At 43.5% G+C, this 25844-nt stretch overlaps 1 protein-coding gene and 1 non-coding gene across 2 annotated transcripts in view; both read left to right on the forward strand.

Annotated features, from left to right (window-relative positions):
* The window catches only part of LOC126334570 (BTB/POZ domain-containing adapter for CUL3-mediated RhoA degradation protein 3), a 95554-nt gene that overhangs the window by 9732 nt on the left and 59978 nt on the right, over positions 1–25844 (forward strand). The window contains exon 2 of the mRNA XM_049996957.1: positions 7597–7856. Coding sequence (XP_049852914.1) covers positions 7597–7856 — 260 coding nt within the window. The remainder of the gene's footprint in view (positions 1–7596; positions 7857–25844) is intronic.
* On the forward strand, positions 1490–1564 carry Trnal-cag (transfer RNA leucine (anticodon CAG)). The gene has a single exon. It is a non-coding gene; the product is annotated as a tRNA-Leu (tRNA).

The raw sequence follows: 25844 nt of genomic DNA on the forward strand, positions 1-25844 counted from the left end.
AGCTTACTAATGAAGATTCTCAAGAACCAACTTTAAATGATTTCTCTAGGGATATACAACAACCTCCTACATATCATTCTCACAGGGATCTTGAGGATAAGATTGGAATAATTACTGCATGCCAGAGATATTCAAACAGTCTTTCTTCCTGTACTCCATATGTTAATGGGACAGAAAGAAACCCTAATAACAAGTACAATCGGACATGCCCTCTGCCATGCACCTCATGGTGGTTTTTAGAGTATGGATGTAGAGGTAGAGACTAGGGTTAATATCCAGAAACAGAACTAGACTACAGAACAGCCAAAGTCACAGCTGCAAGAGTAACATCAGTTCTACGCCTCCTGTACCCTACAGTTACTATCAATACAATAGTTTTCCCTCATCCAACAATAGTAAACATAATGTCTTACTAGGGTTAATTTTAATCCATCTACCATCTAGAAACTGTCATAAAGAAACAAGTTACCTAACACGTCTCACAGATGTCACTTATGTAGTACCATCATGCTTGATCTGCATGGTTTATACTAGCACAGCTTGCTTATTATCAACATTGGGACTAAGGCTACTCTTTTTTACAATATTGTTTGATTTAAAATGGTGACAGATGCATACTGAAGTAAATATGCTATTTGCCCGCAGAATTCAGATTAATGCCAACTAAGTGTCAGGACAAGAACTTCACAGTAGAGGCAGTATGTAGTAAAGGTGGGGAATAACCTCTTTATGTGCCCCCTGCAACAACCACTTTTATGAACTACTAAAAAGTGTGATTGTTGTTTCATTGTCATGGTCAACTGAATTTGGTGATGCAGTCTTAAATCACAAGTTGTGTGAAATTTGAAAAACTATCTGCATTAAAAATGTGAGTGACTTGCCTGATGTTAGTTCCAGGAAAAGGTGACTTAGAGAAATATTGTTTTACATCTGTTGCTGTGCCCTGCTCTTCTTATTGATATCTTCTAAACAGTCCTACATATTTGTGCTGTTGATACTCGTGGCCCTTGGGACGTGCAAAATATCAAGCCAAAAAATATTTAATCTTGTCTTCAGTGGATACTACTTTGTTCCTGCTAATTGTGATGGCATAACACACATTTTACTTACAGAAGCTCTTCTGCGAAAGTTTGGAAGGTAGGAGACGGATACTGGCAGAAGTAAAGCTGTGAGTACCAGTCGTGAGTCGTGCTTCGGTAGCTCAGTTGGTAGAGCACTTGCCCGCGAAAGGCAAAGGTCCCGAGTTCGAGTCTCGGTCGGGCACACAGTTTTAATCTGCCAGGAAGTTTCATATCAGCGCACACTCCGCTGCAGAGTGAAAATCTCATTCTGGAAACATCCCCCAGGCTGTGGCTAAGCCATGTCTCCACAGTATCCTTTCTTTCAGAAGTGCTAGTTCTGCATGTTTCGGAGAAGAGCTTCTGTAAAGTTTGGAAGGTAGGAGACGGATACTGGCAGAAGTAAAGCTGTGAGTACCAGTCGTGAGTCGTGCTTCGGTAGCTCAGTTGGTAGAGCACTTGCCCGCAGAAGGCAAAGGTCCCGAGTTCGAGTCTCGGTCGGGCACACAGTTTTAATCTGCCAGGAAGTTTCAAACACAGGATAATTCCCATAACAAAGAAAGAGATCATGATAGCATCCAATAAAAAGATTACTGTATCTGGAAAATGTCACATCCTTTAAATATCTGAGGAAAATAAGTGATTTGGCAGGTTTTATTGTATAACAAATTATTTGTGAAATCACATAAAAAGAAGGGTAAAAAGGGAGCTGTTTCAGACAGATAACACATTGGTGTGCCTCAGGAAACAGACTTGGAGATTATGTTTGGAATGTAGTTGGAAGGTTTCACTACAGTTATTGATGTACTTATGAGCAGATCTGTTTTGATATAGAGAGCAGTACATTTCACAGACAGTGCTGCACTTGGGAACTATACCAGTTATAAAAGCATACATTCTATTAAGTTAGTGTCAGTTTTGATATGTCTGAAGCACCCCCTCCCCCGATTTCTCTCTCTCTCTCTCTCTCTCTCTCTCTCTCTCTCTCTCTCTCTCAGCCTACATTGAAGGTGTGATGTGATACTGGAATTTGGAGAAATACAGTGGAATATTCACTGTGTAAGTTTCCCTTATCCAAGAGAAATGAAGTTATTGTAACTATTTATTGAGACACATTGTATTGATGATCATATACAAAACCAAGGATAATAATTTATCAATGAAGAAAGAGTTCATATTCCCTGCAATTACACATAGTTTGTATACATCTCAAGGAAAGTATAAAAAGAAAGGACAGTGTTATTACCTTAGTAAAAACATTGAAATATTTAGCTGTTGATGCAGTACTATGAGGGTACATCAAATATGAACAAAACATTTGTTTTTAAATTTTTTATTTTGTTGTTACAGCATGACCAAGTGTACATAATTTCTAAACATCATCAACTAATTTAGAGCCGCACGGGATTAGCCGAGCGGTCTGGGGCGCTGCAGTCATGGACTGTGCGGCTGGTCTCGGTGGAGGTTAGAGTGCTCCCTCAGGCATGGGTGTGTGTGTGTGTGTGTGTGTGTTTGGCCTTAGGATAATTTAGGTTAAGTAGTGTGTGTAAGCTTAGGGACTGATGACCTTAGCAGTTAAGTCCCATAAGATTTCACACAAATTGGAATTTGAACTAATTTAAAAATTCGTTTATCCCAAAATGTCGACTTCTTCTTGATGCCATCATTGTAAAAATACTGTAGCTGTATCACTAACTAATTGCCCATGAAGTCTTTCAGACCTGTGTCGTCATAAAGTGCCTCCTTGAGTGATCCTAGGAAATGAAAAGTATCAGCTGTAAGAAGGGTTATTGTTTCTTCCAAGTCCTTTTCTTCTAAGTTCTGATGAGTGAGAGCTGCAGTACAGGTGCAGGTGTCATGAATGATAACGACTTTTTGTATTATTTGGTCACATTGTTTGCTATGATAAGCAAGCCTAACCTTACTCAGAAAGTTACACCAATATGGTGTGGTAATTGTGTAAAAATGAATAGGCCTATACAAAGAGCCATGTTAGTCAGGGGAAAAAAAAACCAGTTGCAAGCACCTTGTCTGCCAACACTGGGGCTCCCTCATACTTTCTTTGCCACACACAACTGGTTTGTTTTGGTCCAGGTGCATAGTAGTGTACCAAAGTTTCATCACAGGTTACTTTGTGACTCAAGTATGCATCATCTTCAACCACAATCATTGCTAAGAGTCTTTCAGTAAATTGCACAAGTTGTGGTTTCTGTTCTTTAGTTGGAAGTTGTAAACCCAAATAGGGGCACACTTAAATGGCTTAGTTACTTTGTGGTGATGGCTTACAGCAATTGTAACTTAATATGACATGAAAAACAGTTTTGGGTACTGTCAAACCTCAGTTGGCTTCATTGGGATTACAGATGTTCAACATTATGTGTCATCATCAGTGTTCTGGCAAAGGGTAGGTTTTCACGTGGTAGTTTCTCCAGGCTGTCCAGTCTTCTGCCATCCTCTTCAGGTCTGCATAATTTCCTCTTCCATTTATGTCATCTGTCATCGTGTATCTCCTCCTTCCTCTCAGTCTTCTCCCACAAACCAATCCTTCCAAAGCATCTGCTAGCGAGCACTCCCTTCTCAATAAATGTCCGAACCAGTTCTTTTTCCTTTCTCTTATAACCTTCAGCAGACATCTTCTCTCACCAACACTTTCCATACTCACTCTTTCCATCCAGCTTATTCTCTCCATTCTCCTCCACATCCACATCTCAAATGCTTCTAACCTTTTTTCGTCCTCTTGTCTCAGTGTCCTTGTTTCTGCCACATATTGTGCAACACACCAGCAGAACATTTGCCAAGCCTTTTCCATAGACCTTTATCTAATTTGCCACATAAGTCTCCTCTTTCTGTTGAATGCCTCCTTCGCTATGGCGATTAGAGTTTTCACCTCCTGGTGACATCTCAAGTCTTCAGTTATTGTGCTTCCAACATATTTAAATGCACTTACTTGGCTAATGGTTGATTGTGCTATTTTAATATTAGACAGTCTGCATCTTGTACTGATGACCATGCTCTTTGTTTTTGCTGTGTTTATTTGCATCCCATATTCCACACAAGTGTCATTCAGATCTTTCAGCATGTTAATCACTGTCTGCTCACTTTCTGCCACTAAAACCATGTCATCAGCAAATCCTATACATTCTGTTCTCTTTCGACCAGTACATATTTCTCTTTTTCCATATAAGACTTTCGCAATAATCTCTTAAAAGTATGTGTTAAACAACATTGGGGAAAGGCAACAACCTTGTCTAACACCCCCATCCAATGCTGCTTCCTTCTGACATTTCATTTCCAATCCTTATCCTTACTTTCTGATGTAAATATAGATTCTGTATCAATTGTCTCTTTCCAATCTGCTCCTTTCCTCTTCAAAATATCCATCAGCTTGTTCCACTAAACTCTGTCAAAAGCCTTTTCTAAATCTATAAAAACAGCAATGATTTCTCTATCTTTTTCCACGTATCTTTTCACTATAGTTCTTAACAGGAAAATAGTGTCTCTTGTTGTTTTTCCTCTTCTAAATCCGAACTGCTCCTCTGCAATCCATCTATCCAGCTTGCCATATAACCTTCTATTCAACACTCTCAGCAAGATTTTAGCTGCATGAGAAATTAAACTGATGGTCCTATGCCCTTCACATTTTTTAGTGTTTCTCTTTTTCTCTATTGGCATCATAACTGTTGCAAGGAAGTTCTCAGGCCATTCCCCTTTGTCATATATCTCATTACTATTTCTTTCCTTTTCTTGCCTTGTTTCCCAGACTCTTCAACAGTTCTGCTTGCAAATCATCAATTCCACATGCCTTCCTATTCTTCATCTCCTTCAGTGCCTTTTCTATTTCTGCTTCCAAGATGGTGAATCCCTTTCCATCTTCCGGCACATATTGCTTCTCTTCAACTTTAATTTCACTTTGTATTTCATCCCCCTTATACAGACATTCAGTGTATTCTTGCCATCTGTTTAAAACCTCCTGTGGTTCTTCTGCTAGAGTACCATCCTCTCTTTCTATTCACATGTTATTCCTCTTTCTTTTATGTTAAAAAAACTATCTCACTAGCCAATCTATACATCATTTCATACTTTCCCTCTTTCTCCATTTCTCTATATCGTCGCATTTCTGTTTCATCCATTTTTCACTTGCTTCTTCAGTTTCTCTTCTTAAATCATTATTCAATTTCCTGTGCCTCTTTTTGCCTTCTTCAGTTTCTACATTTTTCCACTTTCTCTGCTCTTCCATCTTTTCCGACATGTTTTCTCTTATCCATTCTTTCCTGGTACTTTGGAATACTGTAATTCCTAGTACTTCTTTGGCAGAGTCCATGAGCCCTTCCCTTATTTTTATCCATTTGTCATTAACACTTTCATCAACACTACCTCTTTCCGATTTTTCCATAAGTCTGTTTTTCAAATCTGTTGCCTTTCCTACCTCTTTGAGTCTTTATATGTTTAGTCTTTCTTTTGCTTTACCTCTCCAGACTTTTTTCAACTTCACTTGTATTTCTCCCACTACTAGGTTGTGGTCTGAATTTATATCTGCTCCTGGATAAGCTTTGGCATTCTTCAAACAGTTCCTAGACCATTTTTGTATCAGGATGTAGTCTAACTGATATCTTTCCCTATTCAAATTTGATGTCCACATGCAGTGTCTCCTTTTGTGGTGTTCAAATAATGTATTACTCACTGCTAGTGAATTTTCTTTACAGAAACTTATTAGTCATTCACCTCTCTCATTTCTTATTCCCAATCCAAATTTTCCTACTGTATCTTCATCTCTTCCTTCACCCCCCACTGCATTCCAGTACCCCATGATGATAATGCAGGCATTTCTATTTTCTTTCTCGATGAGTTCTTGTATTTTCTCATAATATTCTTCCACTTCCTCATTTCTACGCTGTCTGGTTGGCATATATACCTGTATTAACACCAAATCTTTTGAACTACCCCTCAGTCATATCATCATCAGCCTTCCATCAATATATTGTACCTTCATTACCTTATTGTTCAGCTTTTGCACTATCAATATTCCTACTCCATTTTCACCACTCTTGATTTCCCCTGAGTAAAAGAGCTTATAATCTCCACTTTCTATCTCCCAATCTCATTTCACACAAACTGAGGACATCTAATCTGTTCCTTTTCATCCCCTGTTTTGCATTCTCTAGCTTTCCTGCTTACAGTAGTGTCCTCACATTACATGTTCCAATCCTTATCTTCCCTTCCTTCACTGTCCCTTTCTTCCTTTCAAATATGTCTACTCTCATCAAATATGTCTACTCTGTGTGTTCCTCTCCCAGAAATCCGAATGAGGGGAAGCGTTAATTCCGGCTCTTTCACATGGAGAGACATACCATGTACTGCTTGGGAATGTAATGTGGTAGTTTCCTGTTACTTTCCACATAGGCGGTAGGATGCCCAGCCTAAAATTAGCTGCTCACTATGAGTCAGATGCTGTCTGTAGCTGCCCCTCTGGGGTACAGTTGCTTGTTGTGCTCTTTTTGTACCCAAAGAGAAAATGTGCCTCTTCCGCCAGCTTCACCGTTCCAAAAGACACTTTCTCTGCGCAGTGTATTAGTGTAATTTAATTCATCTGATATGGAAATCCCATGTCAGTCCTTTAATTATTGCTGCTCCAACCCTGCCATACTGAGTTATACAGCACACTAGTTGCACTCAGGAGGACAACAATTCAAATCCTTATCCAACCATCCAGATTTAATTTTCTTGTGATGTCTCTAAACCATTTAACACACATGCCAAGATAGTTCTTTTGAAAGGGCGTGGCCAGTTTCCTTCCTCCTCTTTGTACTCTGTCTGTAATGATCCTCTTTCCAGCCTGTCTAGCACAGTTTCTGTATACAATGCAGTGGAGTGTTTGCTTATATGAAACTTCCTGGCAGATTAAAACTGTGTGCCAGACCGAAACTCGAACTCCGAGCCTTTACCTTTCGCGGGCAAGTGCTCTACCAACTGAGCTACCCAAACACGACTCACCCCCCATCCTCACAGCTTTACTTCTGCCAGTGCCTCATCTCCTACCTTCCAAACTTTACAGAAGCTCTCCTGCGAACCTTGCAGAACTAGCACTCCTGAAAGAAAGGATATTGTGGAGACATGGCTTAGCCACAGCCTAAGGGATGTTTCCAGAATGAAATTTCCAGTCTGCAGCGGAGCATGCGATGATATGAAACTTCCTGGCAGATTAAAACTGTGTGTTGGATCGAGACTGAGTTGGTAGAGAACTTGCCCGCAAAAGGCAAAGGTCCTGTGTTCGAGTCTCGGTCCGGCATACAGTTTTAATCTGCCAGGAAGTTTCACAGTTTCTGTATACTTGCTCTGTCCCCAGCTCGTCATCTCTTTCCCTTCCTTTCTATTGAATAGTCTTCGTACATTTGTGTGACAAATATGGCTACATTACTTATTTTCCTGTCTGTTTAAAACATTGTCATTTATTAATAAAATTTGTATTTCATATTGCAATACTCAGTTTCTTTCCATCATTGTGCATTCTATGATTTTAATATTGTAATATTTACTTCAGGTTGGATATTGATAGACCGCTGCGGAAAGCATTTTGGAACAATATTGAACTTCCTACGCGACGGAACTGTTCCACTTCCGGAGAGCAGTAAGCAGATGGCAGAGCTGCTGGCTGAGGCCAAGTATTATTGCATTGCCGAGCTGGCGGAATCGTGTGAGCAAGCTCTAATGAAGAAGGAGCGAGACACTGAACCCATTTGCAGGGTTCCTCTTATAACATCACAAAAAGAGGAACAGCTGCTCATTAATTCAACATCAAAGGTCTGTATTTTCTGCAAATGGAGTGTGCACTTAACTAAGGTTGTGGAAGTAATTCATTTCTGTAACAATTTGGAAACAGTAGTTACCACTTAAAAGTTAATTTTCCCACCAGCATTACACAGGAAAGCAGTACAGTTCTTTAGTGAATGGCCTCTCTGATGCACAACTACCCACAGTAAAAAAACACCTGATTACATGAAGTGATATTGTGGAAAACAGAGTAATTAATGTGTAGACAATAAAGGTTCTAAGTAGCATTACGGGAGACTGACTATGGGGTTGTGTATGACGGATATCAATTCTAAATTTATGTATTTATAGATGGGGCTTTATCTATTTTTAACAGTTGCTTTTTGAAGAAAACAAGTAGCAAGTAACAAGTCATCAAAACAGCTATTTATTACAAAAGGTATCAAAATGTGCGAGAAAAAGGAAAGTGTTTCAAATAGTTAGAGCAAAGAGAGAAGTAAGGCTAATTACATATTCCAAGAAATACTTAACTGCCTTAAGGAAAGTAGAAAAAAAATCTCTCTAAATGTTGGAAATGAATAATTCATATAATGAAGTTAAAAGTGTGTCAGCAATAGTTGAAAGAAAAACCAGGAAATCAGTTGAGAAATGTGAGAAAATTGAAAAATAATAAATGATAGCATTCAGATGTCCATCATATTTAGGAATCACTTCCTGGAAGTAGCTCAGAAGATTGGCAGGGCTAGTTCATGGGACAGAGCAATAAAATTCGTTATGCAAAACTTGAATAAAAAATTGACAACTGGCATTTTCTGCAGATACAGAGTGCCCCAGCTCCCAAACATGCAAAATTTTTATTATTATAATTTACAGATAAGCTACTTTTTCATCTATCACCTTTCTGCAGATACAACAATAGTCAACAGTTTCACTTCGGAATAGGCAAAATTGTCACCAGCAAAACTGTCTTGCCAATCAAACCATGCTGCAGGATCACCTGACTTGTGAAACTGAAGGCTCTCAGAGGCACAGTCAAAAAAATTTCTCTCCTTTGTTCCAAGCTGCCGCCTAGAGCAGTCACTAACTGGCTGAGCTTCTTTACTTTTGCATTTTCCTTCTCCTCCAGGATGGGTCTGGGGCTACTGGAGCTACATTCTCGTCCCCCTGGGAATCCTTGCTATGTAATCCCAATGAGCAAATAAATTGATAAGTTTCTTTTTCTGAACATGAGTATCATATTAATTATAGCCAATGCTGTTTTGCATTCCTGACTACATCTCCAAGTGGGTGCATGGTGACTTGTCAAAAACACTTCCTACCAGATAAGTTCAAATATTGTATCATCAGAGGTCTTGCGGGTAACTGTCTAACTAAAAAGATGCAGAGTGTAGCATTAAGAAACTTGTGGAGTGTACACAATCAAATACCCCCCCCCCCCCCCCCCCCCTGCGGGTCCAAGGGTTAGAATAGGCGCGAGGTATTCCTGCCTGTCCTAAGAGGCGACTAAAAGGAGTCCCTCCCCCTCAAGGGGGTAGTTAGCGTCTGCGTCCGGAGACGGACAGTTCCACGACCTATATTTGCGGTCATTTTGGTTTTTCACTTTTTCTGGTTTCTTCCTTCCTTTGGTTGGTTCCTTTCTTTGTTCTTCTACATCTCACTGTCTTACTTACTCTTCTCCTTGCCTTCTCCTCCTTGCCTTCTCCTCCTTGCCTTCTCCTCCTTGCCTTCTCCTCCTTGCCTTCTCCTCCTTGCCTTCTCCTCCTTGCCTTCTCCTCCTTGCCTTCTCCTCCTTGCCTTCTCCTCCTTGCCTTCTCCTCCTTGCCTTCTCCTCCTTGCCTTCTCCTCCTTGCCTTCTCCTCCTTGCCTTCTCCTCCTTGCCTTCTCCTCCTTGCCTTCTCCTCCTTGCCTTCTCCTCCTTGCCTTCTCCTCCTTGCCTTCTCCTCCTTGCCTTCTCTGGTCTCCGCCTCGGCATTTGAGACAGTCCGTCCTTTCTTTCCCTCTCTCCATTCTTTTTCCTCTTCTTCCGTCCTCCCTGTGCATGTCTGAAGGCCAACCCACGCGTTCGCACGTGTAGCCGGTGACGGGGTAACGCATAATTCTCCGCCCTGGGTAGACAAGTAAGGCACGCACGTACCCCCTGGTAAAGGTCAGGCCCAGGGAGAGGTGATTGCCTGAGCTGACACCTTCCGACCATGCCGATTGGTCCCTCCGTCCATTTCTCGGGAGGTGTGACCTGAGGTGTGAACAATCATCTAAGGCGGGAGTGCCCTCTGAGAGGGTCCCCACAAGGAAGGAGCGCACCATCGGAGACGCTGGCAATCATGGGGGATTCCTCCACAATGGATTTCTCTTCTTCTTCTCTCTCGACTTCTGCCCACAAACGGAAACTTGACCGGCCACCAGTGACAAAAGTACTACCGCTTGCCCCACAGTTCCTCGATCTGAGGAAGGAAAGGATTTTTCCTCTGTCAACCCTTTCGTTATCCAGAAGGGCGTAGATGCCATAGCCGGATCGGTCAAGTCTTTTACCAGGTTGCGTAATGGTACCTTGTTACTAGAAACTGAGAGCGCCTTTCAGGCACAAAAATTGCTTCAGGCCACACTCCTGTACACGTTCCCTGTCCGGGTAGAGGCTCACCGCACTTTGAATTCGTCTCGTGGTGTGGTGTACACTAGATCACTCGACGGATTGACTGGTGAGGAGATTGTATTTCCTCACTGAGCAGGGTGTGACGGCTGTCCATAGGGTCATGAAAAAGGTCAACAATGACCTTGTACCGACCCAGACACTTTTCTTGACCTTTGATAGTGTTCAGCTGCCGTCGCGCATCAAAGCAGGCTACTAGGTTATTTCTGTTCGCCCCTATGTCCCGACACCTACACGCTGCTACCAGTGTCAGCGTTTTAATCACACTCGCCAGTCTTGTTTCAGTGCGGCTAAATGTGTCACTTGTGGCAGGGATGCCCGTGAGGGTGACTGTTCACCTCCATTTTCTCGTTGTGTGAACTGTCAGGATGACCATGCAGTGTCCTCCCGTGACTGTCCCATCTACAAGGAAGAACGCTATATACAGGAAATACCGGTCAAAGAGAAAGTGTCCACCTTGACGGCTCGCAAGCTATTTGCAAGTAGGAAGCCCACACTGCTCCTCGCCTCTCCTCGGACTACCAGGGAGGTGGCGACGCAGACATACGATCTGACCTTCAGCACTACGGTTGGCCGTTCGGCTAGTGCTAACATCACCTGGTCGACCTCTCCTCTTCCTCCCGTCACCCCTCAGACACAAGCACCTTCATCAGCTTCTGCCAAGACAAAGACCCAGAAGTCAGATGCACGGGCCTTAAAGAAGGAACCGTCCCGTCCGGACTTTCTACGTACCTCGAACTCCCAGCCATCGACCAATACTTCCCCAAAATGACCTTCCAAGAAGGCTCATAGAAAGCACAGTTCTCCTTCCCCACCACGGCGCATTTCTTCTCTTGCGCCACCCAGCGGTTGCCGCCCCGGGCCGTAATCCGTTTCGCCCGGCCGCACCGCTGTTAGCCAAACATCTGGCCGTTCACCAGCAGAGGAAGCTCCCCCTCCCAGCAATCTTAACAAGATGGCCAATGAACCTATAGAACAAATGGACGATGACTCTCCGCCTACTGCTAGCGGTGGCAGTGCTCGCTCGAAGCCAGGCCCTCAGAGGCCTTCGAGGTGACCCCTTCTTGCATCTTCTTCTTCTTCTCCTCACGGTTGCACTTATTAACTGGAATATTCGCAGCATTTTCTCCAACCGAGAGGACTTACAGCTGCTGCTCCGCTTGCACCGTCCGCTCGTCGTAGCCATCCAGGAAACGAAGCTACGTCCATGCGATCAAATTGCTTGGCACACTACACCTCTCTGAGTTTTGACCTACCCCCTGTGGCAGGTATTCCGGCTCATGGGGGGGTTATGTTGCTGGTCCGGGATGATATTTACTACGTTCCCATTACATTGCACACCGGCCTGCAGGCAGTTGCCATCCGCATTACTCTCCCCACTTTTACATTTTCCATTTGTACCGTTTACACTCCATCGTCGTCTGCCGTTACCAGACATGATGCAAATTATTGCTCAGCTATCTGCACCATTTTTGTTAACTGGAGACTTCAATGCCCACCATTGTGTTTGGGGCTCTCCAGCATCCTATCTGAGGGGCTCCCTGTTAGCAGACGTTTTCAGCCAGCTCAATCTTGTCTGCCTCAATACTCTCCTTTCGGACACATCTCACACCTATTCCCATTTAGACCTCTCTATATGTACTACCCAACTTGCACGCCGGTTTGAGTGGTATGCACTTTCTGATACATATTAGAGCGACCACTTCCGGTGTGTTATCCATCTCCTGCATCATACTCCCTCTCCGTGCTCAACTGGTTGGAACATTTCCAAAGCAGACTGGGGGCTCTTCTCTTCCAGGGCAACATTTCAGGATCAAACCTTCACAAGCTGCGATAGTCAGGTCGCACACCTCACGGAAGTCATTCTCACTGCTGCAGAATATTCCACCCCTCACACTACTTCTTCTCCACTTCACGTACCAGTCCCCTGGTGGACCACAGCATGTAGAGATGCTTTACATGCTCATCGATGTGCTTTATGCACCTTTAAACGAATGACATCCTTGTGGCCCCCTCATTACCACCCTGCCTTCCTCCCCCGAAAACAGGCAGAGGAGGCTAGGCCACCTAACTTACGCTCCTCAAATTGTGAAAGTTACAATGCCCCATCCACCATGCGGGAACTAAAAAATGCACTTGCCCCATCACGGTCCTCCGCTCCAGGGCCTGATTATATTCATATTCCGATGCTGAAGATCCTTTCTCCTGCGGGTAAAGGTCTCCTTCTTCGTACTTATAATCGCATCTGGATTGAGGGACATGTTCCCACATGCTGGTGCGAGTCTATAGTTGTACCGATTCCTAAGCCGGGCAAGGACAATCACTTGCCTTCCAGTTATCGACCCATCTCGCTTACCAGCTGTGTCTGTAAGGTGATCGAGCGAATTGTTAACTCTCATTTGGTTTGGCTGCTCAAATTTCGACGCCTACTTGCCAATGTACAATGTGGATTTCGTAGGCGCTGCTCTGCTGTTGACCATCTGGTTACCTTGTCGACCTTCATTACGAATAACTTCTTGCGGAAGTGCCCGACTGCAGCTGTGTTCTTTGATTTGGAGAAGGCTTAAGACACCTATTGGAGGGCTGGCATTCTCCGCACCATGCGTACATGGGGCCTTTGCGGTCGCTTCCCTCTTTTTATTCGTTCCTTTTAATGGGTCGACAGTTCAGGGTACGTGTTGGTTCTGTCCTGTCAGACACCTTTCGCCAAGAGAATGGGGTGCCACAGGGCTCAGTTTTGAGCGTCGCTCTCTTTGCCACAGCAATCAATCCAATAATGGATTGCCTCACAGCTGATGTATCAGGCTCCCTTTTCGTGGACGATTTTACCATCTATTGCAGCGCGCAGTGTACATGTTTACTGGAGCGCTGTCTTCAGCGTTCTCTTGGCCGTCTTTACTCCTGGAGTGTCGCCAATGGCTTCCATTTTTCTGCCAAGAAGATGGTCTGTATTAACTTCTGGCGCTAGAAAGAGTTTCTCCCACCGTCCTTATGACTCGGTCCCGTTGCTCTTCCATTCGTGGAGACAACAAAATTTTTAGGTCTTACATTTGACAGGAAACTTAGCTTGTCTCCACATGTGTCCTATTTGGCTGCCTGTTGTACCCGTTCTCTAAATGTCCTCCGTGTTCTCAGTGGTATGTCGTGGGGAGTGGAACGAACTGTCCTACTTTGCCTATTTCGGTCGATCATCCGCTCCAAGCTGGATTATGGGAGCTTCGTATACTCCTCCGCACGGCCGTCCATCTTACATTGCCTCAACTCCATACAACATCGGGGTTTACGTCTTGCGATCGGAGCGTTTTATACAAGTCCCGTCGACAGTCTTCATGCTGAAGCCGGTGAATTGCCACTCACCTACCGGCGTGATATACTGCTTTGTCATTATGCCTGTCGGCTACTGACAATGCCCGACCACCCATTGTATCGTTCCTTTTTTGATGCCTCTCTTGACCGTCAATACGGGTTGTATGTCTCTGCCCTGCTACCCCCTGGAGTTTGCTTTCGTCGCCTCCTTCAACACCTTGATTTTTCACTCCCTGCAACCTTTAGAGTGGGCGAGAGCCACACGCTACCTTGGCTCACCTTGACCTCAGCTCGCTCCCAAAGGAGGTTACCCCCGGTTCGGTATACCACTCCCGTTTTGTCGAACTTCGTTCGAAATTCATTAATATGACCTTCATTTATACAGATGGCTCTAAGACCAACGACGGTGTCGGGTGTTCTTTTATTGTCGAGGCACAAAGTTTCAAATACTGGCGACATGACCATTATTTGGTCTTCACAGCTGAGCTCTTTGCCGTCTACCAGGCTGTTCTTTACATCTGCCGCCACCGACATTCTGCTTATGTCATATGCTCCGATTCTCTGAGCGCCATCCAGAGCCTCAGTGATCCGTATTCAGTTCACCCTTTCGTGCACCGGATCCAGCGCTCTCTTCAGCAACTGGTGGACGACGGCTCTCCGATTAGCTTTATGTGGGTTCCTGGCCATTTTGGTATCCATGGGAACGAAGCTGCAGATGCCGCGGCCAAGGCTGCGGTTCTCCAGCATCAGATGGCTTCTTGTTGGGTCCCTTCATCAGATTGTAGCAGGGTCATTTGTCTGCGCTTTTTATCACTGTGGCATGCCGATTGGGCTGCACTAACGGACAAGAAGCTTCGGGCCTTGAATCCTCTTCCCGCGGCTTGGACGTCGTCCTCACGCCCTTCTTGGCGGGAGGAGGTCGTTGTGGCCCGGTTACGAATTGGACACTGCCGGTTCAGCCATCGCCATCTGCTGACGGCTGCGCCGGCGCCGTTTTGCCCGTGTGCGCAATTGCTGACGGTCCGCCACATTTTAACGTCCTGTCCGGATTTTACTACACTGCGTCTTGTACTCTGGATGCCATTTTAGCGGATGACCCAGGAGCTGCTGCTCGCGTTCTTCGTTTTATCAACTTGACACACCTGTCTAAGGACGTTTGATTATGCTGTTTTTTTTTTTTTTTTAATCCTATGCCTGTTGATACGTCTTTTATAGTGTTGTCCCTTTTAGTTGCTGTTTTAACCTTGTGCCTCGCAGTGCATTCCTAACTTAGTCTGGGCGCTAATGACCATTGTAGTTGTGCGCCACAAAAAAGAAAAAAAAAAAAACACAGTCAAATAGCATCCTCAGAATGGGGAGTGGTTACTACAGTATACCACAGGTATCAGTGTTGGGTATGCTCTTGTTCCTGTTATATAAAAATGATCATCTGTCACCGCCAAGAAAGAAAAAATAGTTCTCTTTGCTGACAATGGGAGTATTATAATCAAGCCTAATGGAGTAACTTCGACACATGAATATGTAAATGTTATTTTCCGGAAAATTAATAACTGGTCTTGGCAATTGGATTGTCACTGAATTTATTAAAACACAATGCACACAGTTAACAAGGCTTCTGTAAACTGTAACATGTTATATTTTAAATCACTGTCTCCCACATTGCAGCTTCTGGGTCTACTGGCTATGGGACCAGTAGACCGAGGAGGAGGTCACTGTAACTGTGGCCAAAAAATTTGTGATAGTTACTTACAATATGACACTGTACAATACCCAGAAATTTTTTATGTTAATTCACTTGGGACACAGAAGCTTATGCAATTATAGTAATATTTGCAGTTCAGTACTAATCAAGGCATGATCACACCATTAGTAATAATGCATGAGGATAAATCGGGAAATGAAACAGAATATTCTAAATTCTTAAGTGCCTATATTGATAAGAACATGACCTGGAAGTCAAATGCTACATATCTTCTTAAATGTTTAAACTTTGCAGCAGATAATATATAACATTTTGGAGATGAAAGTTGACGCCCTGTGCCTTCCTCCCTCCCCCCCCCCCCCCTCCCCTCTCCCCCCTCCCCTTGACTTTTGGTGTCATATTCTGGCATGATCTGTCGCTTAGGGAAAAAATTATTTATTACACAGAAGCATGCTATAATAGTAATGTGTGGTGTACACTCTGGAACCTCTTGTAGGCAGTTCTTTAGTTGGGCGTACTGAAAGCAGCCTCAAATGCATTTATTTCTCTCAGAAGTTCGTTGTCAAGAATCAGTCACAGTTTAAACACAACTGTAATAAATACTAAGAGGTGAAGAAATTTACAATATTGATCACTCAGCCTTAAAGTGACACAGAAGGGAATGATGAACTCAGTCAACAATCTTTGATGACGTTGCCTGTAATACAAATCAGCCGCACCTGCAGTTGCCCCTAGTGACAATTCATTCAAGTTTACAAGTATGAAAAAGGACCCATAATGGCAGAACCCAGATTTTAATGACCAAAAATACTTTGAAAATTAACATTAAAATGACCTGAAAATATCAGTAAAATGACATCAAAAAGAAAATTCCTACCAGATTAAATGTGTGTGGCAGACCAAGACTCAAACCTGGGACCTTTGCCTCTCACAAGCTAGTTCTCTACCCACTGATCTACCTGAGCATGATTCACAATTGGTTCTCACAGCTTTAATTCTACCAGTACCTAGTCTCCTGCATTCCAAACTTTGTAAAAGTGCTCCTGCCTTACTTGTGGGACTAGCACTCCTGGAAGAACAGATATTGCAGAGCCACAGCCTGGAAGACTGTTCCCAGAATGAAATTTCCGTGCCTCTAGGGCACTTTCAGTAGATTTTACGTTTTTTTCCAGCTCCCTCATGAGGATGTCCAGCATAAACTATGGTGCAACAGGACCCAGAGTGGCGCTTGACATAGTTTGGTTACTTTTCAAGGATGGAGGAGAACACTTCATCAGAATTACATACAACTTGATATAAGAGAAGCCACCATCAAGGAGCCCCCCCCCCCCCCCCCCCCTCCTCCCTGGTGTGCTCGCAACTCTTTTGAAGGTTCGTGCTTGGCTACCATCCTCATGCTATTCTTTTTCCCCTCCCTTGGGAACATGTCTGAGGCATTTTTGGGAATGTTCTGCATTTTCTGTAGCTGACATAAGAACAGTCTCACTACATTTTTTCATTCTTTTTTTCCTTTCTGTATTCACCTCCTCATATCCTTCCTTCACTTTGGCATTTGTGGCTCCCCCCCCCCCATTTTTTTTCCTCCCCCTGTGCTCTCCTGAAGTCCTGCCCATGCATCTGATGTGTAACAGGTGGCTTGGTAACGTGTAATTCTCAGCCCCTAGTTGACTGGTAGGGTTCACATATACCGCCTGATACAGGGCAGGCCCAGGTAGAGGTGACTGCCTGAGCTGCTACCTTCCCATATTGCCAGCTGCTTCCTATGTTAGGTGTTTGGAAGGTGTGACCTGAGGTGTGAACAATCACCTAAGGTGGGTGAGCCCTGCCTCTGAGGGGGATCCCCAGTTGGAAGAAGCATGCCATTGGAGACCCTAGCAATAGTGAGGGATTTTCTCACAATGAGCCAATCATCATCTTTGTAACCCAAGTATAGCAAATGTAAATGGAATGAATTTCCCGACACAGAGACCCTTCCAGCGGCACCACAGTTCCTTGCAGTTTCACATACTGAAGATGGTCAATCCTTTGCAATGGTAAATATGTTTCTAATTCAGAAAGGTGTTGATCCAATTGCCAGTCCTGTGAAATCTTGCTCTCATTTATGCAATGGCACTTTGCTTTTCCATAGCTATCCTGTTTGTGATGGGGCCCATAGAAGTCTTTAATTCTTCCCGTGGTGTTATTTACACTAGGCTGCTCGACGTTCTGACCGAGGCAGAAATCCGAATGTACCTATCTGATCAGGGTGTCATTGCCATCCATTGTGTGATGAAAAAGGTAGATGCATCCTTAGTGCCCACAGGCACTCTTTTTCTCACCTTTATAGAGTAGTGTATTGATCCGAGATCAAAGCAGCCTATGAAGCTATTACATTCTGACTGTACATTCCAAACCCAATGCACTGCTGCCAGTGTTATAGTTTCAACCACACTTGAATGTCTCGTCGACACCCGGCCAAATGTGTAACACATGGTAGAGATGCCCATGAGGGCAATTGTCCACCTCCTTCTCCCACTGTATCAACAGCAATGGCGACCATGCCACCTCCTCTCGTGGTTTTTCCATGTATCTCGATGAGTGGACTGTCCAAGAGATTTGGGTAAAGGGAAAAGTGCCTTATCCATTCGCTTGCAAGTTACTGGCTAGTCGAAAACCGTACACTCTGCTGTCTGGCACTTAAAGAACTGTTCTTGCTACATCTCACTCGATGGAGGACATTGCCATGCAGACATTGGACCTAAGATTCAGCACTGAGATTGCGAAATTGCCCAGTGTCATGGTAGCATCGCTGTCCATTTGTCCAGCTGTGCAAAAAGCCACCATACATTAGCCTCCCCGGCTGAAATCACCTGCTACACAACCAGCAGGGCAGGAAGGACAGAAGTACTCCTGCAAAGCCTTCCTACCTCTCTCCAGCCAATGAACATCTGAGTCTTCCTATGCCAACCGGAAGGGCTCCAGGAAGCCAAACAATGGTAAATGATCTTCTCCTTCGCCAACTCGAAGATCCTCTTTGACAGTGTCGCCATGCGATACCCTTGGGCGGTCGATCTCAGTGTCACTGGTGCACACTGCAACGGTTTTTCTGCCCTGAGTTGTGCAGATCAACAGAGGGAGAGAGCCAACGCCTCTGTAGATCTCATGGAGTAGGATCCTGTAGCAGTGAATCTTTGAAGGCTGGCACTCGGCATCCGCCAAGGTGACACCCCTTCATTTTTTCCCTCTTCCCCTTTCCTCATTATGGCTCCCCTTCAATGGTACGTTCGTGGCCTTCGATCAAACCAGGAGGATTTACCGCTGGTCTTACAATCCCAGCGTCTGCTAGTTCTCTGTGTCCAGGAAGCAAAATGTCATCTTCATGACTGCTTTGAGCTCTCACATTTCTTTCCAGTCCATTTTGACCTACTTTCAGAGGATGGCATTTCATCTTGTGGGGGAATCGTGCTGCTCATACAGGATGATGTTTATAGTCAACCCATCTCCTTGACTACCCGCCTTCAAGCTGTTGCAATTTGCCTTTTCCTTCCTCACTTGACCTTCTCCCTTTGTACCGTTTGCACCCCTTCCATCATTTGATGTCACCAGGGCAGAGTTCCTCCAGCTTATGGGGTAGCTACCTCACCCTTTTTGCTGCTCAGTGACATTAATGTGCACCATCCCCTTTAGTGTTCTCCACGAACATGCCCGAGAGGTGCCCTCTTGGCCGACCTTCTCAATCAGCTTAATCTCTTCTGCCTTAACACACACACACACACACACACACACACACACACACACACACACACACACACACACACACACCTACTTCCATTTGGACCTATCTTTCTGCACTGCCCAGCTTGCCCATCGTCTCGAGTGATATGTTCTCTCTTAACACATACTTGAGCAACCATTTCCCATGTGCTAACTGTTTGCTGACTCCTACCCCACCTACGTGCACACCCAAATGGCTGTGTACTGAAGTTGACTGGAGGCTTTACTCCTCCCTGGTGACCTTTGGTGGACTACATTTCCCCAGTTGCGATAACCAGGTATGATACCTTGCAAATGTTATCCTTCCCACACACAACATTCCATTCTTCGCACTTCCTCTTTACCAAGCCGTGTCCCGGGCCATTGGGGAACTGAGCTGTGCTGCATCGCAATTCACACAGAGACGTGCTCTCTGTGGTTTTAACTGTCATCCTACGATGGCAAACTGCATTCATTATAAATAGTTGCATGCACAGTGTTGTTGTGTTCTTTGGGATAGCAAAAAATCTAGCTGAATTTTGCTCTTTTAAGAGTTCCACCGCCCTCTTCCGCTGTGTGGGCCAACCTCCGATGGCCCTCTGGGACGAAGATCCATTTTCCAATTTCCAGCCTGACAGTAGCAGACAATGTCATCACGGATCGTATTGCTATCTCCAACATCTTGGGCTGTTACGTTGTGGAGTTTTCAAGATTGTTCCATTGTCATCTTGCCTTCCTCCATCAGAAATGACAGGAGTTTCGGGCAATATCCTTCTCTTCTCATAATTTTGAGTGCTACACTGCCGCCTTTACTATGAGGGACCTAGATCATGTTCTCACTTCATTGTGATCCTTATCCATTCAGATGTTGCAGCATTTTTCTCTTGTAGGAATGGCACTTTCTGCTTCCTACATATTACCACACTTGAACAGAGGGCACGTTTCTCAGACAGTGGTGTGATGCCACTTTCATACCCATGCCTAAGCTCAGTAAGAACAAATACCTTCCTTCCAGCTACTGCCACATTTCTCTCACTAGCGGTGTCTGCGAGGTGATGGAATGCATGATTCGCACCTGGCTGGTATGGTGGCTTGAGTCTCGCAATTTACTAACAGTGGCAGTGTGTGGATTTCGAGCACACCATTGTGCAGTTGACCATCTTGTCACTTTGTCCACCCACGTCACTAATGGTTTTCTGTGGAAATCCCAGACTGTGGCCGTGTTTACTGATTTGGAGAAAAATCAAGACACCTGCTGGAGGACTGGTAACCTCTGTACACTATACACATGGGGCTTCTGTGGCTGCCTGCATTATTTCCTTCAGGAATTTTTAAAAGACCAAGCTTTCAAGGTACATGTGGGTTCTGCCTTGTTGGACACCTTTATCCCAAAAAATGGTGTGCATCAGTGATCCGTCCTGAGCATAGTCCTCTTTGCTGTCACCATTAACCCTCGCCGTTCACCTCCAACTCCCTTAGCTTTGATGCTTTTGCCATCTATTGCAGTTCTTCATGGACTACTTGTCTCATTGACTGATGTTTTCATCAGTGTCTCAATCACCTTCACCCATGGAGCATCAACAATGGCTTTCGTTTCTCCACTGACAAAACTGTTTGTATGAATTTCTGGCAGTGAAATTAGTTTTTTCCACTGTCTGTACATCTTTGGCCAGTTGCTCTTCCGTTTGTTGAAACTACTAAATTCCTGGGGCTCTTGAACTTTCTTGATGCTCCCATGTGTCTTACCTGGCAGCCATTTGTATGTGGTCCCTCAATGTCCTACATGTCCTCATTGGTGCTTCCTGGGGAACAGATTGTGCTACCCTCTCCCATTTGCACCAGTCCTCCCTTGCCATTTCAAAACTAGACTGTGGGTGTTTTGTTTACGCATCCCCAAGTCCGGCCCTCTTAACTGTCTTAATACTATCCCCCATTGTGGCATTTGTTTGGCCACTGGCACCTTGTACTGTAGTCTGGTTGAGAGTCTGTGTGCAGATTGATCACAAATATGGGGCATGTCCCTCTTTTCTGTTACCTCTTGGAGTTCACTTTTGGCACTTCTTCCGGCAGCTTTACTTCACCCTAACAGCCACTTTCCCGGTGGGTGTGAAACCTTCACCTCCTTGGCTTTGTGCAAAGTCCATGTTCACCTTGTCCTTCATAGGCACTACTCCAGCCTCGCTCTATCACCTACAGTTTCAAGACCCTCACGCTGAACTTCACGATAGTACATTTGTGTACACTGACGGCTCTCTGCCTGACTGTGGTGTTGGGTGTGCCTTTGTCATTGGCACTGAAGTTTTTCAACATCAACTTCTGGAACACTGGCCAATATATAAAGCAGAGCTTTTCGCCCCTGTATCAGGCCACGGGCTTTTCAATTGCATGATCTGCTCCGACACTCTTGGTGCCCTTCAATATCTCTGTTCTGTACAGGTCCAAGATGGCTGTCACTTGCTCAGTCTTGATGAATTGATGAAGCCACTGTGATGCTTATGTGGGTTCCTAGTTGCATCCGTCTGACAGGAAACAAGGCTGCTGATGCTGCTGCCAAGATTGCAGTCCTCGAACCTGAGCCTACTCGTTCATACATTCCCTCTGATGATCTCTGTGTTGCCGTCTGTCAGCAGTTGGAGTCCATTTGGCACCACGACTGGTCCTCCCTTCACGAGATGCAGCTACTGGTTATTAAGCCTCTCCCAGTTGCTTGGATACCTCCTCTCACCATTAGATCATTTTAGGTAGGTTGCACCTCGGACACTGTCGTTTCAGCCATGGCTGCTCACCCACCCCTTTTTACTCACTGCTCTCAATCTTTGATGGTCTGCCATTTCCCGACAGAATGCTCTTTTTCAACCCCTTACATTCTCATTTGTTATAGCCCTCTGAGATATCGGCCGTTTTAGCGAATGACGCGTGGGCTGTCGAACACGTTTTACTTTTTATCAGTCGTAGCAATATAGTGAAGGCCATTTAATCTTTAGTTCAGGACCTCCGTTTCTTCATTATGTATTTTATAACCTTTCTCCCCATACCTGGTTTTACCTGTCTTCTCTTCCATCATTTGTTGTTGTTGTTAAATCTTCTCCTTGTCTTTGTGTCCTATATGTCTGACATGGGTGTTTGGGACCCTCATTGGTTTTGTGCCCTAAAACAAAACAAAACATCAAGGATGAAGTCTGTGTTCCTTGTGATTTTAGGTTTGACTGGATTTTCCAGTTGAAAGAGGTCTGATTATATTGTCAGGCACATTATTCCATGGTCATCAAAAATATTTAATGGATAAGGGGCTAATTCAAAGGCAAAACTGTTGTGTTGCCTTGATGTCAAAAGGGATTAAACAGAAAATTGTATCAGAGCTGACAGATTGGTTCACCATTCATCTTGACTGTACACTTAACAGCTCGCTTTCTTAAATTTTTTCCCTTGAATATTTTCCATACTTTTCCCCTGTTGTTAAGTGTTCTTTACAGGCTTACAATAAACACAGGTAATTAACGCAGAACACTAGAAATTACCTATTTTAATCATTAAATTAATAAATAGAGCTAACTACTGAAGTAGGTAGGGACCTAAATAAATCACCACTAAATCTGCGTATTTGGACAAATGTAGATGATTTTGGACTCAAAAGTATTTTGACTTCATAAAGGAGTCTTAGCAGGAATTTAGTGTCACGAATACTTTCATGTTTTTATTTGTATCTTTGCAGAGTAGAGTAAATTTTAAAATTTAGGAGCTCTTTTTAAGAACAGGTTGACGATTCTTCTGGGTAAACCTGGAATTCTCAGGAAATTATGGTTTACCTGGAAAAATTGGGGAATTTCAGGAAATTTGTGGAATTCTGCATTTTTAACCTAGCATTGTAATTGAGTGCCACTGAGTTTTATAAATCAAAAATTTTAAACTATTTAATATCTCAAAGTGTACTAATTATATGAAGATTCGAGAATGAAATTTTCACCCTGCAGCAGTGTGTGTGTGTGCTGATATGTAACTTCCTGGCAGATCAAAATTGTGTGCTGGAGAGAGACTTGAACTCAGTAAGTAGAGTTCAGGTCTTGGTTTGGCACACAGTTTTAATCTACCTGGAAGTTTTATATGAATATTGTTTCATATAAGTTACCAATGTTTTAAAAACTGATTGAACTACTGCTTATGACTGCTACATAGCCCAGCTGAGAGGAAATAAGTCATTATTGTGATATGCTGCTCCCACCCTCCTCTCACCATTAATTTATCAGAAACCTCTTGACACTATCTTCCTCCTAAGACCCAGAATTCACAGGGATTTTTTTTTTTTTTTTTTTCGCAGTTAGAGTAGCTACTCTGGAGAATAATTTGACAGTCTACAACTTTCATGAGTGACAATTTTTTATTTGGAGTAACCATTTTGGAATTAGACATTAGGAATATGAGCATAACTTATTTTACACCAAATTGGTAAAAATTGCCAGTATTTGATGATTGATTGTGCTAAACAACTGGACTAATTTTAACTCTTGAGTCATTCTGCATGAAGTTGTATGATCTTTCATTTTGTTGTTTTGAAAATGTCCTGTGGGATGTATTGTTTCCAAATTACTAGTGGGAAAAAAAGAAGTCCAAAAATTTCAGGTGTTTTTTTTTTTTTTTTTTTTTTTTTTTTTTTTTTTTTTTTTTTTTTTTTTTTTTTTGCTGTTGAGAATTTTGGCACTATCCCGAAACCATCACAAAATCATTTGAATGTTTTTTGGGATGCCTATTGCCGATTAAAATTATTTCCACCTTGTGTATGTTTATTGTCCAGTACAGATATTTTTCCGGGCTAATTTTCCTGGGCTACATATGCTCGATGGAACTTTAAGTCGGGGGAACAGGCATGCCAGCCCATTTACCACATATCCTCTCATTCGAAGAACTCCTCGACCTAAGCTGTTTAATGCGATCACACATTGTCAAGCTTAAAAATGAGGTCAGGGCAAACGTTCCACTGAAAAGATGCTCATAGGGAAAGAGTAGTGTAACAATGTTGACCTTTGAATGTACTGTGTTCAAAGATTTGGATGTTAGTACACCCATGCAACATCATACCTCCCCACACACGACCTCGACCACCAGAACAATCATCTTGAACCATGCTGGGCAATCGTTTCAGTGACTTTGTTACGGTGTGACACACAATGTTCCATCTTGACCTTCAAATCTTTGAACCTGATACGCGCACACCGGTCAACATTATTGTGATAATGTACTCCTTCCACCATGTGCAAATTTCCAGGGGTGCGTTCAGCCATGACTTAATTTTTATGGATGACAATAAATAACGTTGCAACATGTCCACATGCACCAATGACCATTGAGCTGTTGTCAGTCATGCTGGTGGAGGAGTGGACCACTCTTCCACAAGAATTCCTTATCAACCTCATGGCCAACATGGGAGCACCTCGCAGAGCATGCACTGCCATCCATGGTAATCACTTGCTCTCCTACAAACCATGTCCCATTTTTTGTGATGTCGAGGGCGACATCAGTGCAATTATTGTTTATGAATAAAGGTGCCATTTCTACTCAACTCATCGCATATTTCTTTCTGTTATGTTCTGTACTATATCATAGTAGTTCTCTCTGTGTGTATAGTTGAAGTTTCATTGGGCTGTGTTATCTGGCAGTGACACATCATACGAAAGTTACTTTTGTCATAGGTTTTGCACTTGAGTGTATTGTCAACTGTTCGAATATGCTCTTAAGTAGCGTTATTCCATGTATCCTAAAGACATGTCTCTTGTGCATTCTTGCTGACATTAAAAGAATGATTTGTTGCATCTTAAAGGAAATTAGACCAAGATGTCTAAGGTTTGTATTTTATTACTTACAATCAATGCATAGGTCATAATGGAAGAAAGATTACATGTCAACAATCTCCAAGCATTACTAATAAATGGTAATAAATGAAATGAAGCTGTCATTTGACTGAACAGTGAAACTACTGCATGTGTATGTGGTCCCCTTAAGGGTTTGCATGATGAGAATACTGTCTCGGAAATGTTTCCTTCCTTGGGGATGAAAGTTACCCTCTCAGTTTCCATGTTACTAGGTTCGCATATCTAGATAAGTCTCAAATGGCTATTGCCACTTGGCATTTATTTCAATATTGCTAGCCAAGACAGGGTATTAACTATCTGACAGTGATCAAATACTCTCTAGGGGTCTCTAACTCTTTGGTCAGTTTGTGCTTGGCCATCACGAGGCCCCCAGCCTTTGCAGCACCTTTCCCTTTCTGTATTGCATGTCTGTTCTCCTGCTATTCTTTTTTCCTCTTCCTTGGGGAACCTGTCTTTTGTATTTTTGGGAATACATGTTGCAGTTTCGATAGCCCAGTGTCACAGTACCTCATCTGCTTTTCTTTCATTCTTTCTTTGATCTCCGTCTCCTCCCCTTCCTCTGCTTCAGCATTTGAAGTTTCTCTTTGTTTCTTCTTCCTCCCTGTGCTCTCCTGAAGGCGAACCCATGCATCTCAGTCTACTTGCACTAAATGTAAACGGAAAGAGGCTAAAGATTCAAAGGCTCTCCCAGCGCACCTCAGTTCAACGTGGTATGTGTACCAAAAGAGGTGAGTCCTTTAAGTGTTCACTCCTTTTATTATTCAGGA

The sequence above is a fragment of the Schistocerca gregaria genome, chromosome 1, assembly GCF_023897955.1.
Source record: "Schistocerca gregaria isolate iqSchGreg1 chromosome 1, iqSchGreg1.2, whole genome shotgun sequence".
In the NCBI taxonomy this organism is placed as follows: domain Eukaryota; kingdom Metazoa; phylum Arthropoda; class Insecta; order Orthoptera; family Acrididae; genus Schistocerca; species Schistocerca gregaria.